General features: G+C 34.5%; 2 protein-coding genes and 1 pseudogene across 4 annotated transcripts; 1 reads left to right on the top strand and 2 right to left on the bottom strand.

Moving 5' to 3' along the window:
• The first annotated feature begins 269 nt into the window (after window positions 1-269).
• On the top strand, window positions 270-2,935 carry LOC143563839 (magnesium transporter MRS2-1-like). The gene is made up of 5 exons (XM_077051296.1): window positions 270-968; window positions 1,045-1,173; window positions 1,491-1,829; window positions 1,904-1,951; window positions 2,653-2,935. The coding sequence occupies exons 1-5, from the start codon at window positions 438-440 to the stop codon at window positions 2,881-2,883; spliced, it is 1,278 nt and encodes a 425-aa protein (XP_076907411.1). The 5' UTR covers window positions 270-437; the 3' UTR covers window positions 2,884-2,935.
• A 49-nt stretch (window positions 2,936-2,984) lies between these two features.
• LOC143563840 (putative N-acetyltransferase HLS1) lies at window positions 2,985-5,387 on the bottom strand (annotated as a pseudogene). The gene is made up of 3 exons (XR_013140732.1): window positions 5,057-5,387; window positions 4,698-4,837; window positions 2,985-3,835 (listed from the first exon to the last, which is right to left on the bottom strand). The product of XR_013140732.1 is annotated as a putative N-acetyltransferase HLS1 (transcript).
• A 7,484-nt stretch (window positions 5,388-12,871) lies between these two features.
• LOC143563828 (putative WRKY transcription factor 40) lies at window positions 12,872-14,901 on the bottom strand. Of its 2 annotated transcripts, none has more exons than XM_077051286.1 (5): window positions 14,665-14,901; window positions 14,327-14,389; window positions 13,877-14,209; window positions 13,488-13,604; window positions 12,872-13,381 (listed from the first exon to the last, which is right to left on the bottom strand). In XM_077051286.1, exons 1-5 carry the CDS (start codon window positions 14,737-14,739, stop codon window positions 12,995-12,997), a joined length of 975 nt encoding a protein of 324 aa, XP_076907401.1. In that variant the 5' UTR covers window positions 14,740-14,901; the 3' UTR covers window positions 12,872-12,994. The 2 variants fall into 2 exon arrangements, with proteins under 2 accessions (XP_076907401.1, XP_076907402.1); XM_077051287.1 differs by having other exon boundaries at window positions 13,877-14,206.
• Between the last annotated feature and the right edge of the window lie 1,184 nt (window positions 14,902-16,085).

Genomic DNA, 16,085 nt, shown 5'->3' with positions numbered 1-16,085 from the left:
TGTAGTTACACTATGATAGAATCTAAAAATTAGACTCAAACAACGATTCAATTATTGAAACATATCAACCCAATTCGAGAGATGCTATCTCCGATTACAAGGTATAATTTTATATAATAAACGTCGACATCCCAACGAAACGATTGAGTGATTGACACTGATATTAAACAAGCGCTATGACAGTTACTAGCATAACTTCTCGGCTACTCCTTATTGTGCAGACAGTAAGGCTTTAGGCGGGTATAGACGTTAATGGGCTGGTGTTTGTATCACTCTCCTTAATAGGAACATATACAACGATATTGAGATTTGCTTCTTTCGAATATGTTCTCGTTATTTCGTAACGAATTGATAACTTGTTTTAGCAGTTTGATTAAACTAGGTGAAGTTTATGTATTCTAACCTCTAACCGTAAATCTATGTGTTAGATAATTCTAATGGAAGACTTAAAAGATCGTCTTCTGCCAAAACCAGCATCCGCAATGAACCTTGGAGATGCATCTTCCAGGCCATTTGCATCATTCCGGCAGCCTTTTCATAGCGTTGATGTTTCAGGCCTGAAAAAACGAGGCCAGGGTCTTCGATCATGGATCCGTGTCGATGCTTCAACCGGTGAATCCCAAATTATCGAGGTTGATAAGTTCACTGTGATGAGACGGTGTGATCTTCCTGCTCGTGATCTTCGTTTACTGGATCCTTTATTCGTTTATCCGTCAACAATTCTCGGTAGAGAGAAGGCTATAGTTGTGAACTTGGAGCAGATTCGGTGCATTATAACAGCTGATGAAGTCTTGCTTTTGAATTCTCTTGATAGTTACGTGTTGCAGTATGTTGTGGAGCTGCAAAGGCGGTTGAAATCTGCAGGCGCAGGTGATGTGTCTAGGAACACATCATCTGATTATTTGCCTTTTGAGTTCAAAGCTTTGGAGATTGCTCTTGAAGCTGCTTGTTCGTTTCTTGACACACAGGTTATTGAACTCTTATGAAATCATTTTAAGTTTGTTTAATGATAATAAATTAATAATCTTGTAATACATTTATCAGGCTGCAGAATTAGAAATTGAAGCGTATCCGTTACTAGATGAACTTACATCAACAATTAGTACTTTAAACTTGGAACGTGTTCGTAGACTGAAAAGCCGACTTGTGGGGTTGACCCGCAGGGTCCAAAAGGTACTTTAGCTTTGACTTTGGACTTTTGACCTCTGATAATGACTTCCATTAGGACTGGCAAATGGGTCGGGTAAGGGTCAAGGTCAAAACGGCTTAGGCTCGATTAAAGAAAGGGTTAATTTGGTTCGGGTTGAAAGGGGTCGGGTCAGAACGGGTTTCGGGTTAGAACGCATTCGGGTCAGAACATGTGTCGGGTCAAAATAGGTTGTTGGTTTTAATTATTATTATTATTATTATTATTATTATTATTATTATTATTATTATTTTTATTTTTTTAATTATTGTACATTTCAGCTTTGCTTCCGGTTTTAATACAGGTAAGAGATGAAATAGAGCAGCTTATGGATGATGATGGAGATATGGCTGAAATGTACTTAACCGACAAGAAAATGAGGATGGATTCTTCATCCTACGGTGGAGATCAATCTACGGTGGGATACAGGTCAATCGACGGTCCACAATCAGTTTCAGCTCCCGTATCTCCAGTTTCATCACCGCCAGATTATAAAAAGCTTGAAAAATCTATCAGCTTTGCAAGAAGTAGGCACGAGAGCATGAGGAGTTCAGAAAGTAGTAAGCAAAATATTGAAGAGATGGAGATGCTTTTGGAAGCGTATTTTGTTGTCATCGACAGCACTCTTAATAAGCTAACCTCGGTATTAAATCATTAAATTTTTTAATTCGGTTTCTCTGTATCACTCTTTGATCATTTTGTTTTGTATTGTAACAGCTGAAGGAATACATTGATGACACGGAAGACTTCATTAACATTCAACTGGTATGTGTAATGTGTCCCTTCTTTAGATTGCAATAAAATAAATAGGGGTGCAATTGTGCAAACGAGCCAAGCCCGAGCTCAACTAGGCTCGAGCTCGGCTCATTTTGACTTACGAGGGCTCCTGTTCGGCTTATTTTAAGCTCTTTTTATAAAGCCTGAGCTTGCTCGTAAGTCGGTTTTTCAAGCTCGGCTCGAACTCGTGTCGTTTATTATTTATTAATAATTTACATATGTTGTTAATTATTTTTATATATTTTGATAAAACCTTTAAAGAGCCTAAGCTCGGCTCTAACTCGGGTCGTTTATTATATATTAATTAACTTACATATGTTTTTAATTATTTTTATATATTTTGAGAAAACCATTAACTAGCCTAAGCTCGGCTCGAGCTCGTGTAGTACCTTAATCGAGCCTAAGTTCAGTCCGAGCTCGGCTGTGCAGTGTAAAATTATTGCATAGAAGTCAACATAGGTAAATCTTTAAAATACACGAGCTTCCCATACAAGGCTTAAGCTCGGGCTCGATAACTTTATATATGGTTCGGGCTTGGCTCATGCTCGAAAATGCTCGGCTCGTTTTGAGCTTTTTATCTATATGATCTCGAGCAGCTCGCAGCATTGTTTGGACCCCGAAAATAAGCATAGCTAATAATTATTTATGCTATATAAGTATATAACTATATTTATAACATTGGGGTGCAGGATAATGTGAGGAACCAGCTTATACAGTTTGAATTATTATTAACAACCGCTACATTTGTCGTCGCAATATGTGGAGTTGTAGCAGGGATATTTGGGATGAATTTCCCAATAACATTGTTCGATAGCCCCACGGCTTTCGATTGGGTGTTGTTCATTACAGGAGTCGCCGGACTCATTATATTCTTTTCATTTTTGTGGTTTTATAAGTCTAGAAGAGTGATGCCATTTTAGAATAAAAATGCTCAAATTGTATTATCATTGTCTGATTTGAGACAGTTAAACAGTTTCACCTGAAATGTACATTTTTTCACAAAAGTCAAACTTGCTGGAAGTCAAAAGTCACGAGGGTCAACGAAGATAACATCAGACGACGCAGATTTAATCCAATCGTGCGGTTCGGTATTCTTGTTGATTTCAAGCTTCTTGATACACCAAATGTCTTCAGCCCAAGAAAATTTTCTCCAATGTGGCATCACCTCTCTTACCGGATCGGTCTGGCCCACTTCCGCCACCACGGCCCCACACAAGACGTCATTCTTAGCCATATTGTGCGCGTGTGCACACAACGACTTCATGAGCCGCGAAGCACCGAAGCCTCTCATGTGAAGTCCATACAAAAAATAAACCCCAAACTGCTTAAAAAAGTTCGGCACAGAAGGTAATCTTAAACAAGGCATCAAAGTGTCCAAAACCCGACTTCCTGCGCACTCTGCGTATGTTAGTGGCGACACCCCCCTTTACTTGAAACCAGAATACCTCCTTAGTGTTCCATATGCTTAATAAAGCGAAACTAGGGGGTAAAATGGTCATTTTAGGATCCAAATGTTCAACATAAGTCTTGGGTATGGCCATAAAAGTACCTAAATTAAGCTTGTTATGTAAAATTACATCTATATCCTCGGGGAAAAACTCGGAATCCCCCAAGGTCTTGTAATAGACCGAGCCTGCAAGTTGTGGGTCGAGCCGTTTGATCACAACACCCGAGATCAACGGCTTGTTGTGGGCATGAACCGGTTGGACCAATATTGTAAGGCTACGGAACTTGATGTAATCGCATTTTAGTGTAAACAGGTTTAATGAGGCTTCGTTGCAGGAATCGGTCGCCATGTAAGCGTAATCGGCTCCATTCTTCTTGCACCATTCTTCTAAATGTTGGACTAGTTTTGTACCAATGCCTAGTTTTCTATATGTGACAGTCAAATATAAAATGTCAAATTGATAGTTAAGTTAGTTAAAACACTTATAAAGAATCATGATGAGAACAATTATTGGTGTCCAAATCTAATAAAAAAAATATTCCCTCTTGTTACTAAAGAAACTTTGACATTCTATTAAATGTAACCCATTAAAAACATTTTCATTTGATGCTTTATATTAAAGTTGTTATTAATCCACCAATAAATTATTAAAATTACTAGCTGATCATAATAAAGTATCATTACAATATTTGTTACAACATTCAATACACAAGTGGTTTTGTGTATAGGACATTGAGATACACATAATCACTATACCTTTTTTATTTATATATTATTCTTTTGACGTCTTACGACACTTTTCATTTTCTCTTTCATTAAATCAGTAAATCAGTAAAGCAATTCGTCACAATTCTATACTTAAAAAGTTAAAATTGACCGTGCGTATTGTAAGTAGCAATCTCTCATGTTTGGAATCATTTTCTTTGTCAAACTGTTTATAGTTAAATTATACTGTATTATTCACGATGTGGTATAAACGAAACCAAATTCAAAAGAAACCACTAACAAGAAAAGAAAAGAAGAATAACATCGAAAAAGATCCACTCTCCACCAACTAATGACAATTATGTATCACTATCACTAATAAACCTATAAAAATGTCAAAAGAATCTGATCAACCAACACCTCTACACAAATATATCGTAACCAATAAGCGCGATGATTCGAAATGTTACAATTTTGATGATTTAAGAAAACCACATTGATTAACAAACCATTAGTTACTTGCATAGTTGCATGAACCATGTTAAAACACACATGTGACATGTTATATTGTTATATATATACCTGTGGGCTGGAGAAACTTTGAGTCCAAGTACATAAGCTAACTTTATGTAAACTCTATGTTCATGGTTTCCTTTGCTTACTCTCTTGATGCAACCCCTTATTCCTCCCACTATTTCACTCTTTTCCACATGCTCAACAACCTGCATGGTGATCGGTGAAAAAGCACCGTCAGACAGTGGCAGACTCAAGATTTCTTTTTATTATGGGAGGCAACTGTCCATACCGTATAGTCTTAGTATAAATAGCACTAATCCCTTTTTCTTTCTTTCATTTTTTTTATGAAGGACAGTTGCCTCCCATTCTTTGTACGTGGGTACGAGAAAATATACAAGGAAATTAATTAAGGTTTGTGTGTGTACCAGCATGACATGAAGTGGGAAATGGCGGACACGACATAGAGGGTCGCCTAAGAGATTGGTGATTAATGAAGGTTTTCCGGTCTGTTGGAAATCACAGCGGCTCTCAAACGCCTCCACTGCCGCCTTGTCTCTCTCTTCGTCGTACTCTCTAATGACCAAGGGCGGAGGATTATGAGGAAATCTAGTTGACATTATATATGAGTGAAGGAAGGAATAATGTGGTACAAATTTTTTCTATATTTGAAAGCTTGTAACGTACCCTATGAAATACAATGTATATATGCAAGCATAGTAGCTACCTAGAGTCTAGGGGTGCCAACTTGGCAGGATATATGAATAAATTATTTTTAGTTAATTTTATTATGGTCTTATAAATTAAACGGCATTTTATCAAGATTATATGGTATGGACAGTGATGCATTAAATTTCACTGTATGCTACACCAACGTCACGTAATAATTAATGTTCTTTCATTCTATTATGAAAATGGATCACTCCCACACCACTCTTCGCTACATTTTTATCTTTTTTGAAATGAAAATAATAATTTAGAGAGAGAAACAAACTGATTTGTTTACTCTTCGTTTACTTTGAAGGAAGGAGATTCGTTCATTGTCATCCTCATTTGTGTCGATGAGGTTATCATCACCGGTGATCTAATTGACAAGGTGCAACATACAAAAGAGTATCTCAATTGCAGTTTCAACATTAAAGATCTTGGTGTTTTATTTTCTAGGGATTGAAGTAGCTAGAATTCAGTATGGGTTAGTATTGAGCCAAAGAAAGTATACTTTGGACATTCACGAACACATTGGCTTCACATGATATCATCTTAGTTCTTTTCTCGTGGAACAAAACCTGAAGCTTGATCAATGCACTGAAAGTCATAAAACCGAAGCTGAATAATATAGATGACTCATTGGGAAAATGTTACACCTTCAACCCACTAACATGACATCGTCTATTCTGTTAATACCCTAAGCCAGTTCGTTTCTAATCCACGCTTGGAGCACATGGAGGTTGCCCATCGAATCCTTCAATACTTATTGAAAGCCACGCTAGGACAAGGGGTTTTCTTTCCTAAACATGGTAACTTGGAGTTGAATGCATATTGTGATTTTGATTGCATGTGGTGCTAATACATTAAGTGGTCCCAATTGGTTACCTGACCCTCCTAGTAGGAGCACCGGTGTCTAGAAAAATAAATAAATAGTTGTTTCCTGCTCTTTCGTTGAAGTTGAATATCGGGCCAGGTAGTCTGTAGTTAGTGAAATCATATGGTTGTGATGGTTGCTACAGGATTTTTCAAGTTTTCATTTCTGTTGCCACTCTATTATTCAAAAACCTCAGCCCATCATTGCCAACAATCTTGTATTACACCTACATACGAAGCATGTGAAGATGGATTGCTAGTTTATTTATGAAAGAGTTAAATTAAATGAAATATTGCCTTTACATGTTGACACCAAAAACAAATTGATGTCTTATTACGTTTTTTTTTTAAAGGCCAATATATATAAAAAACCGAAACAGGGACTCACAAGAAGCAAGAATCCCAATAAGTACAGAAGCAAAATAAAATAAAGAAACAAAAGCAGCAAACGTTCTACAACGATAAATTAACAAAGTTAAAACAAAGAAACAAATTGATGTCTTATTACTAAGGGAGTAAGGGGAGCACACAATTTACAACTTCTTTTTAGCAAGTTGAGCACACAATTGCCTTTACATGTTCCAACTTGAGGGAGTAAATGATATCTAACTTATTTTATTTTATTGGTTTTTCATGATCATCTTTTCCTTTTTCATTTGATCATATTCTTGTTCTTGTATTTAAATGATCTAGTGGCTTAATGAAAAATTTAATTGTTTTTAATATCATAATTTTTATGGCATTCTTTATTCTATACTACCAATATTGTGTCCCTGATGAATGGCACATTTAGAACTTACGAATTTGCTTTTGATTATCGCGGTGGAGACTTCTCAAAATGTCATATTTCCTTATAGTTACTACTTCACTTAAGTACTCTTAACTATGAAGTTTTCATATGTTTCACAACTAATCAAGTTCAAAACACGTTGATGGTTTGAGAGACAATGCATTCTTTATTAACCAATTATCTCTCCTCTCTACGGTCGATATAGGATTTATCTATGATGTTACAATTTTTTTTCGAACGGTGACTTTCACAGTTAAGCTATCTCACTGCGCGAACACGTCGAGTCCCGCCACCCCACTCAGGCCAACTATGTTGACATGATTGGGATCCACGCCGGCATCCGAGTTTGGCTTGGCGTTCCTGGTAAAACCCAGTTGGCTCACCCCGCCCGATGGCACGACAAGTTTTAATGCTCTGGTAAAATCCGGTCGGAATCAGGATTCGAACCCGAGATATCCGGGTCATTCATCATGTTCCTGGCCATTTACATATATTAAGACAAAATACACGAGTACAAGTTATAATAATTACTTGATCTTTAATAAAATACCAACATTCCACTAGAATAGTGTATTCTTTCTTTCTATCTGTACACTAAATAAAATAATTTACTTGATCTTTAAACAAGTAAGAAGGTATCATTTTTATTTAAACTGTGTAAGTACAACATGATCAAATTATTTATCTTATAATCAAGATTTAAACTTTATTAAAGCCTAATAACAAGATCATGCTAAATGGTTTATACATATAATACAATTAAAGTATTTATTTATTCATCAAACGTGGCATCACCAAACAATTACTCTCACAAGTGATGATTATAAAAAAGGCTTAAAGCAGTGCATCCCATTTCTATCAACTTTGTGAACAAATAAATAAATCCAAAATATAATGATGATTTGTGGATAAAGATACTAAATTAAATTATAAATTGTGTTCAATGTGTATTTTTAAGCTTACTTTGACAGGAAGAATAAAGTTTGCACATGTTTTGCGGTCACTAATGGAGTGATGAGGGCCAGGAAAACACGAATCACGGTGGCTACGCAAAGTAGGAATCATTATAAAGGATAGTTTTTATTAAACGACCAACGAATAAAGACCGGTTATCTGGATAACCCAATGACAAAATGAGACATTATTATACGCCCGTGATCGCGAACAGTGTTGTTGGATAGCTCATGCCCACCATTTCGTGTTTCGGGGAAAACCCGTTGCCCAAAGACTCGTTACGGTAAACCCGGTTGAGAATATATTCAAACTTAAAACTACAAGGCCTCCAGCTCTAATCTTCACTTCATCTCCGATTGCAAATTGAATAGCTTATTGGCTTTATAAAGGATAAATACTCATTCATTTTCTCAACTAAATAATTTATTTTTTAACCAAAATTTTATTTATTTAAATAAGATTTTTATTTTATATTTAATAGATCATATTTACTCATAATGAATTTAAGTAGTTTCATTCTAGTATTGTATATTTGAATCACTATTGAGTATTTGATTGTTAACAACTTATAATGACTGTCTTAGTAATATAAGTGCATTATAAACTACAATGTTTTTATTTTTAGAAAAAGAATAAATACCGTCAATGTGTTTAATGTGACTAATGACTATGTCTAGTTTTTACTTTCGTTGTCAAGTGCAATACCTCCATAATGAGAAAGTAACTGTTCATTTTTTCGGCTGTTCCTAAATATCAACAATTCTTATTTATATCAAAATATTGTAAATTGTTTTAGACGCCAAAAATGCAAGTTACGTTAAATAGAACTGTCTTTAGCAACGAAAATGCATGTCAGATACGTCTATACCCAACAAATACGCCGGTTTGAGCTTATTCTTTATATTTTTTACATTTTTTAATTTCGTTGATCCGTTTAGTGAATCTCATCGTAATGGTATTACAGCAACATACGTTTAAACTATGTTGTGTATACCTTAGGTAAAACCCACACGGATAAGATGGTGGATGACGATCAATTGCCCGGAATGAAACTCAAGCGCACATCATGAAGTCGAATTATTTTTTGGATATGGATATATTCAAAGGGATAGTTTGGTTTATTGATAGTTTTCAACTAATCCTGAAGTTTGCTTGTATATCATGTTAATATTTAGATATGGAATCAAGAATAAGATAATAATTTTTGGGACATACACTTTCCATATTTAGAGTGTCGCAAATAACATGCTCTCGCATGATGGAAGACCAGAGGGGTGGGCAAGAAGTAGTTAATGGAAGAAAATCAAAAGTTCAGTATCATCAAAGGCAATATGGGCATGATAATAACACTGTAACCTTGTTCATGTAATGACGTCTTGCTTCGTATTTCAAAAAGAAAAACGTTTTCTTCCTGCTTCGTATTTTTTGTGAAGCAAGTCCTTTCCGTGTTGCTTGGTTTTATAATTATGAAAACGGGTTAGGATATAACATAAAAGCTTATAGAGCATCTTGTCTGTCAATACATTGTATTTTTATTATGTATTATTATGTTATTGTATTTTATTATGTATCTCCATAGAACCAAATCAAACAAGAATGAAAAATCTATAATATTCAAGTGATATACATCCGAATACACGTATGTTAGTACACAAGCCAACTTTGCAAGTTACATTATTTTCATTTGTTGCATATTGTTCATAATCTACACATTTCAGTCCTTGTTTACTTTTAAACTCCTCTGATTATTCTCATATTATATAGTCTATTAAATACTAAAATACCAAGACTGCTATTAGTAACGTGTGATGACTGATGATGGTTCATTGGTTCAGAACAGATAGTTGAGAAATATGGGTCTTTTGACAACAACATATGGGCCTTTGTTAACCACAAGCCCATAGTTATACTAATTCTACAACGGCACAATCACACAAATGTTTTTTGGTATGGCAATGCCGATGGTTGTCATGAAATAGTAGTCGGATTTCCTACTTCGAATTTGAGCTCGGGTCTATGTGCGGACTAGTAGCACGACTCGCGATAAAAAACGTTAAGTGACAATAGGTTTCACATATTATTTTGATATTTTTAACGCGATAGCAACCTTTTTTTTTCATAAAAATGAGCATAGAAAATACTAATGTTGGAGAAATCACTATGCGTTGTCAGGTCGGCCGACTAAGAAGTTGCGACTTGCAAGTACTCACCTATGTGGGGAATACTCGGGGGAGTAAACATGATAAATTATAGATAAATTAAATTTTAAAAAATTATATATGTATTTATCATAAATTTACTAATAATAGAATACATGAATGTTAATACAAATATAAAGAATATGTTAAGAGTACTTCAAAAGCTGATATTCATTCTTTAATGATTAATATTTAAAAGGGATTGCGACGTAGTTTGTTGCTCATTTGTCTGCCAATTTATTGTAATCGTTTTGAATTTAAGTATATTTATAAACTAATAAAAAGTCATTAGCTGAAAAAATATATATATTGACATAGCTTCGAGTTGGACCGATTCCAAATAATGTTACCCAAGTTGAAGAAAATCGTCTTGACGCCCTACTTATTACTTGACCGCCAAGACCAATTTTTACAAAAAAAAAAAAAAAAGAAAGACAAGTTGTGATAATTCAAAATTCAAAAGCAAGGTGGTTTTGAAGTTGAATTTTTTAATAAGAACCTCACGGTTGACCAAAACAAAAATATAAAAAAGTCAAAGATGCTCAAATGAAGCATATACACATTGTATGTTTTTTTCTTTCTATTGACGGTGGTGGCGGTCGTTTATCTGGTTTGTTGACTCATAAAAGTCTTCATTGACTTGTATAAAAAGTCAAACTAAAATAAATTGAATTTGACAAAAGCATTTCATTTATGTATTCTATTTTTTCTGTCAACTAAAGTCTCCTCCCGAACGACCCCATGCCTTGTAAATGAAAACACCTATCATGGTGTTGCCGTTTGACTTGGGGGAGCGGCGTCGCAAGGGAACCCCCCCCCATCTCCTTGCGGTACATTGAAAGATGGAGTGTTGCTGGAGTTGACGAATTCATTTTATTTTATTTGAGAGGAGAATGGTTCTTGAATCATAGATAACCTAACGATTTATTTCATTCATTGTCTTGAAACATAAATCGGTTTGTTAGAAAAAATGAGATCGTTTGATTTTTAGCCTTCCAAGTACACCTATAACCGGTAACATCAGTGTTGTAAGAGTCCCGACTATGCACCAATTAATCCCTGATTAATAGCTAGTCTCCACTTCACTGATTATTTTAGGGTAGTCGGCCAATTAATCGGTCAACAGGCAAATTTGGCCAAAATCAGTGGTTTTCGACGAGATTCCGACCAAAATCAGCGGTTTCCAGCGAGATTCCAGCCAATTTCCGGCCGAAATATGCTTTTGTATGTATGAAACTGAAAATTACATTTAAAAATGTCTGTGTGTATATAAAACTAAAAAATATTCATTAAAGTTCGATCACGTTTAATCACTAATTCCCACCTCTATCGCTTGACTAGCTACTAGCGATTTTTACAATACTGGGAAACATGATCCCATACAATGCCCTACGTTTACGATGCAATTCGAAAGTAATTTGGATTTTTATGGCCGGGTGTCCAAACAAAAGAAAAAAAAATGGAACTCTTTATTAGACAAGGAGATCCACTTTCCTAATCTTATTTATTATATGGTTATTAAGGAATCGCTACAAGTACCAACTCTTGATGTTTGGTATTGGTGGTCCAAATGTTATACTGTTTATTGATTAATTTTTTAAGTGTTGAAAACAAGAGTTAATATCATTATCTATTGTTAATAATGTTAACTTTGAGTAATACTCGTGGAATGAGCTTTTGGAGAATTAAAAGTTAAATAGCATATAATTGATCAACCGGTACGACAAACACATTATTCCATAACTAGTTCGTTTGTAATATTTTACATAATATGATATCGAAAAACAAAGGCGCGGTTATATCGCTCGAGCACAAAATTGATCCTCTAACAAGAAGTGAATTAGGGCATCATTCCAAAGTTATGATCTCAAAAAGTTCATAACGACTATCGTTCAGATCTTATTACACACATATAGTTTGCATATAGAAAAGTGTTGAAGGATAGTTAGGGCAAGTTGTGGCCCTGTCCCCCTCCGTTTTTTTGCGCAGTAAAATCTTACCCGTTTTCGTCCGACATTATTTATACGTAATGTAAATGTAAATTTATCTTTTTTCAACCGAAAATTTGATCCCAGCCCCCTCTGTTTACGTTTTTTAATGCGTATTTTCGTCCGTCTCCCTCTGTTTACGGTTTTTCTAATACTTATATTCGTCTGAGCCCATCGACATTTTCTTCCAACCTCGCCACTGAACAATAGTTTTTGTAATCGATGCAATGCTATTTTTTATTATAATTTAATTTTACATTGATGAAATGTTGTTTCTTATTAATTTTGTATGTTTTATAAACTCATTTAATATTTATGTATACCCTCCAAGTAAGTTATATATACTTGACACGTATCCTCGCAAGTGGAAAGATATTATTTATATGACAATCAAAACATGTTGCAAAATATATTATTTATCTTGAGTATGAGGACCAGTTTGAATCTATGTATTGATTGGACCACATAAAGGGGTCCTTTTTAATGGATAATTTTTCCACGTGAAAGACATAAGTCCAACGCCTTTTCTAAACCCAACAAATGTTAAATGATTCAATTATGAATTTAATAATAATCTCTTGATGATCCAGTAAGAGAGACAAAAATAGATAAAAGTATTTTAAACATTCAAAAATCCTGAGTTCAAGTCTCTGAAATTTTTAGAAATTCATGTTCAAACTAAATAATTTAATAATAAGATCAAAATAGAGAAATCAAAATCCGGAATACTCATTCATATAAACAATTTCAAGTATTGTTGGTTTGGTTCAATATGTGTGTCACAAATTGTGTACATTTTTCCCTCCTACAATCTCAAATCAAATCGAAGTTGTCTACCCCTAGCTAGCTAATTAACTACCACTTTTGTGGTTGATTTTGTTGAGCCATTCTTCCCGAAATTGCCGTGGCTAACGCTGCTTTGAAGCTCGGGTCTTTTGTCAACGAAGACGCCATTTGATCTACAAGAAACTTTTGAAATTCGGGCGAGTCTCCTCTTCGGTTACCTACCTTGCCTTCATCAGAAGGGTTAGTAGGTTGTTTTGGTGGGGTGGTTAAGTCTAGAGTGATGAGAGGTCCTGATGAACCGAGTGAAGCCGAGCACGGGACTGAACCAAGTGTAGTGGCTGTAACCGGACGGCTCAAGCCTGAACTCGCTTGCTCATGTTTCGATTGGTTTGGATGGTTGTGCTCTCCTTCATAAGTTGCCACCAAAATTGATTGATCCTCAACACTTCTTTGAACCTAATTTAAACAATATTAAAAGGTAAACGAATTAGATAACGAAATCGATAACATATGTTTGTAAATTATGAACATATCAAGATCGAATTTGGCACGGGTTTCTCACCTTCTTTTTAACCGGACATGTTGGAGCATGAGAGCATTTGAAATAAGCTCGAGGAGACGGGTTGTCTCTTGTAACCTTTTGTCCATATTTTCTCCATTGATATCCATCCTTCACCAACTATTTACAACAAATAAAACATATACATTTAGAACTAATATTTAATGTCTATCATAAGTTTTAACATATATCCTTCAAGTATAGCTAGCAACTGGCATACAGGATGATTCAATATGAAATGTTGAAAATGTTGAATCATCCTGTATGCCATGTTACAATGTTAAGTTGTATAATACAACTTAACATGCATGACATAATTAAACATTTCGGGATGCAATGTTTTTAAAGATTTAAAGATTTATGCATAGATGAAAATAACCAAGAGGACTTACAAGGCCGGTATCCGAAGCTTCGGTACGAACACAAACTCTAGAAATCTTGGCCTTGATATGTTGTTCTTGTATAGGTTTCTTACAAGAATCTTCATCACTTGAAATGCTTTCAGAAACTCCCCTCTCATTATTTATCTGATTACTTGATTCGAACTTTCGCTTCTTCGAGTTGTATGTGGAATCCGAAGGTGTCGAATTCTTGTTCATATAATCAGCCACATGTTTTTGCAAAACATTGTAGTTCTCACACATGACAGTCAAGGTCTCAGTTAGCTTCTTGTTTTCTGCATTCAGCCTATTCAATTCCTCCATCAAAGCACTAGTAGCAGCCTGCTGATCATATATAACAAATTCTCATAATTAAAAACCCTAGTTAAGTTACAAAATGAAAGATCAATAGATACATAGATTGGAACCTATATGTTAAAATATATAGCCTATGAGTTATACCTCATCATTAATAGATGACATCTTCAATCCAAGTTCAATGAAGTTGCTCTTAGTTTCTTGTTTCTGTAATTCAAAGTAAAGAAATCTTGTAAGCTAAAGAGATCCAACTAACATCATGCATATGTTGTTTATTCTGTTTGACGTCGTAGGTTCGAATCCCACTTATGTGCTATATTCCCAGGTTTAAGCCTGGGTGAAGCTCCAGGGGGTGAATTAGATGTTTAGACCCCACAAGTCTAAACATCGAACCCCCTGGGAGCTTTATAGGGGTTTAGCCAGTTTTCGTCATTCAAGGATAAAAAAAACATCATGCATATGTATATATTTTAAGGACTTACAGGAACTAGAGAGAGGAAGTTGATAGCATTTGAATTGAGATCCAAAGAAGTATCAACCAAGCTTGTGTATTCCATTGAAAGATTCTTGAACAAAATATATATTCCCTTATTATTGTTGTAAATTTGATAAACTGAAGAACTCAATGAAAGGAAGGAGTAGAATATATAGATGAGGAGGAGATGCAAGTTGAGAGAGAAGAAAAGAGGAAGGTGTTGTTATTATAGTCAAGGTGCAAGATATGGTATATGTAATGCATTAAAGTTCAAAATTTAATAATTGGCTTCTTCTTTGTATTCTTCTACAGTTTATTAATTAAATAAGAAACATTTATTTTTGTGGTTTAGTTCCTTTATTTAATTGATATTGGTCAAAATCATTCCTTTAACTTTAAAACTTTTCTACAAGTTGATAACTAAATGGTAATTTACTTACTATACGAAATTCAACTGTCCTCTTATAAGTTCACTTGTCATAAGTTTTAAAAACGGATTTCTGTTACAAATAACTAAATGGTGTTTCTAAACGCACCACTACTTCCACAAACTTCGTGTACATCTCCCACTAAAAGTAAAGTGTTATTTTCGTTCATGAAGTTTGTCGGTTGCATAACTTTAGTAAAAAAAAATTCATAGTCGAATCCATTAAGTTTCCAAATCTTGTCATTTTCATTCATTTCACAAACTCCGTTAATTTTTTAAAGTTAAGTATGTTATTGGTGTTTCCGTTCTTTTACCTAAAATGATAAAAGTGACAATTGTGATCAAACCGCATGGTCGCATGGACAATGAATATTTCATATTTAACCATCTAAATTTTATTAATAACATAGAATATAAAATGGCTTATTTAGCTAAAAGTATAAGTATAATACCCTATTATGTTTTCAATAAAAAAATATAGCATAAAACAGTTGTGAATATAATACCACTATAAATTTATAAAAAATATATATATAATTCACTACAAAAATTATGTTAATTTACCATTAGATTATGTAAAAATCGTGTCAGTATACCATTATAAGTGGGTTAATGGGATTATGGGAAATATATGGGTGAAAGAAAATGAGTTTTTTTGTCAAGATAATTGAAAATGTAATTAAACATTTAAACGCGTATTTTTAGATTTTGGCTGTCGATGGTGTTAGTTTAATTTTTTTTTAATGGAAACGTTGTATTAATAAGATAGTAGAAAAAAGTAGTAGAAGTCTTGTCGGCTGTTGGTTAAGAAGTCTTCCCATTTAGTCAAAGTCAAGCCCACCATTGCCAACTTTACCTGCAGTGTCTACAACTACCCTCCATTTCTTTTTGTTTGCAATTTCAAACCATATATACCCCAATATAAGTTTTAGTTTTTTTTAAAGGCTATTTAATCGGTGGCAGACCATTGACTCATGTCACACCCTCATTCTAGGCCTAGG

Source organism: Bidens hawaiensis, unplaced genomic scaffold, assembly GCF_021521415.1.
Source record: "Bidens hawaiensis isolate Kalapana, Puna unplaced genomic scaffold, B.hawaiensis_p1.1 tig00021536_1, whole genome shotgun sequence".
Lineage (NCBI taxonomy): Eukaryota > Viridiplantae > Streptophyta > Magnoliopsida > Asterales > Asteraceae > Bidens > Bidens hawaiensis.
This window is presented reverse-complemented; position numbering and strand designations above follow the sequence as displayed.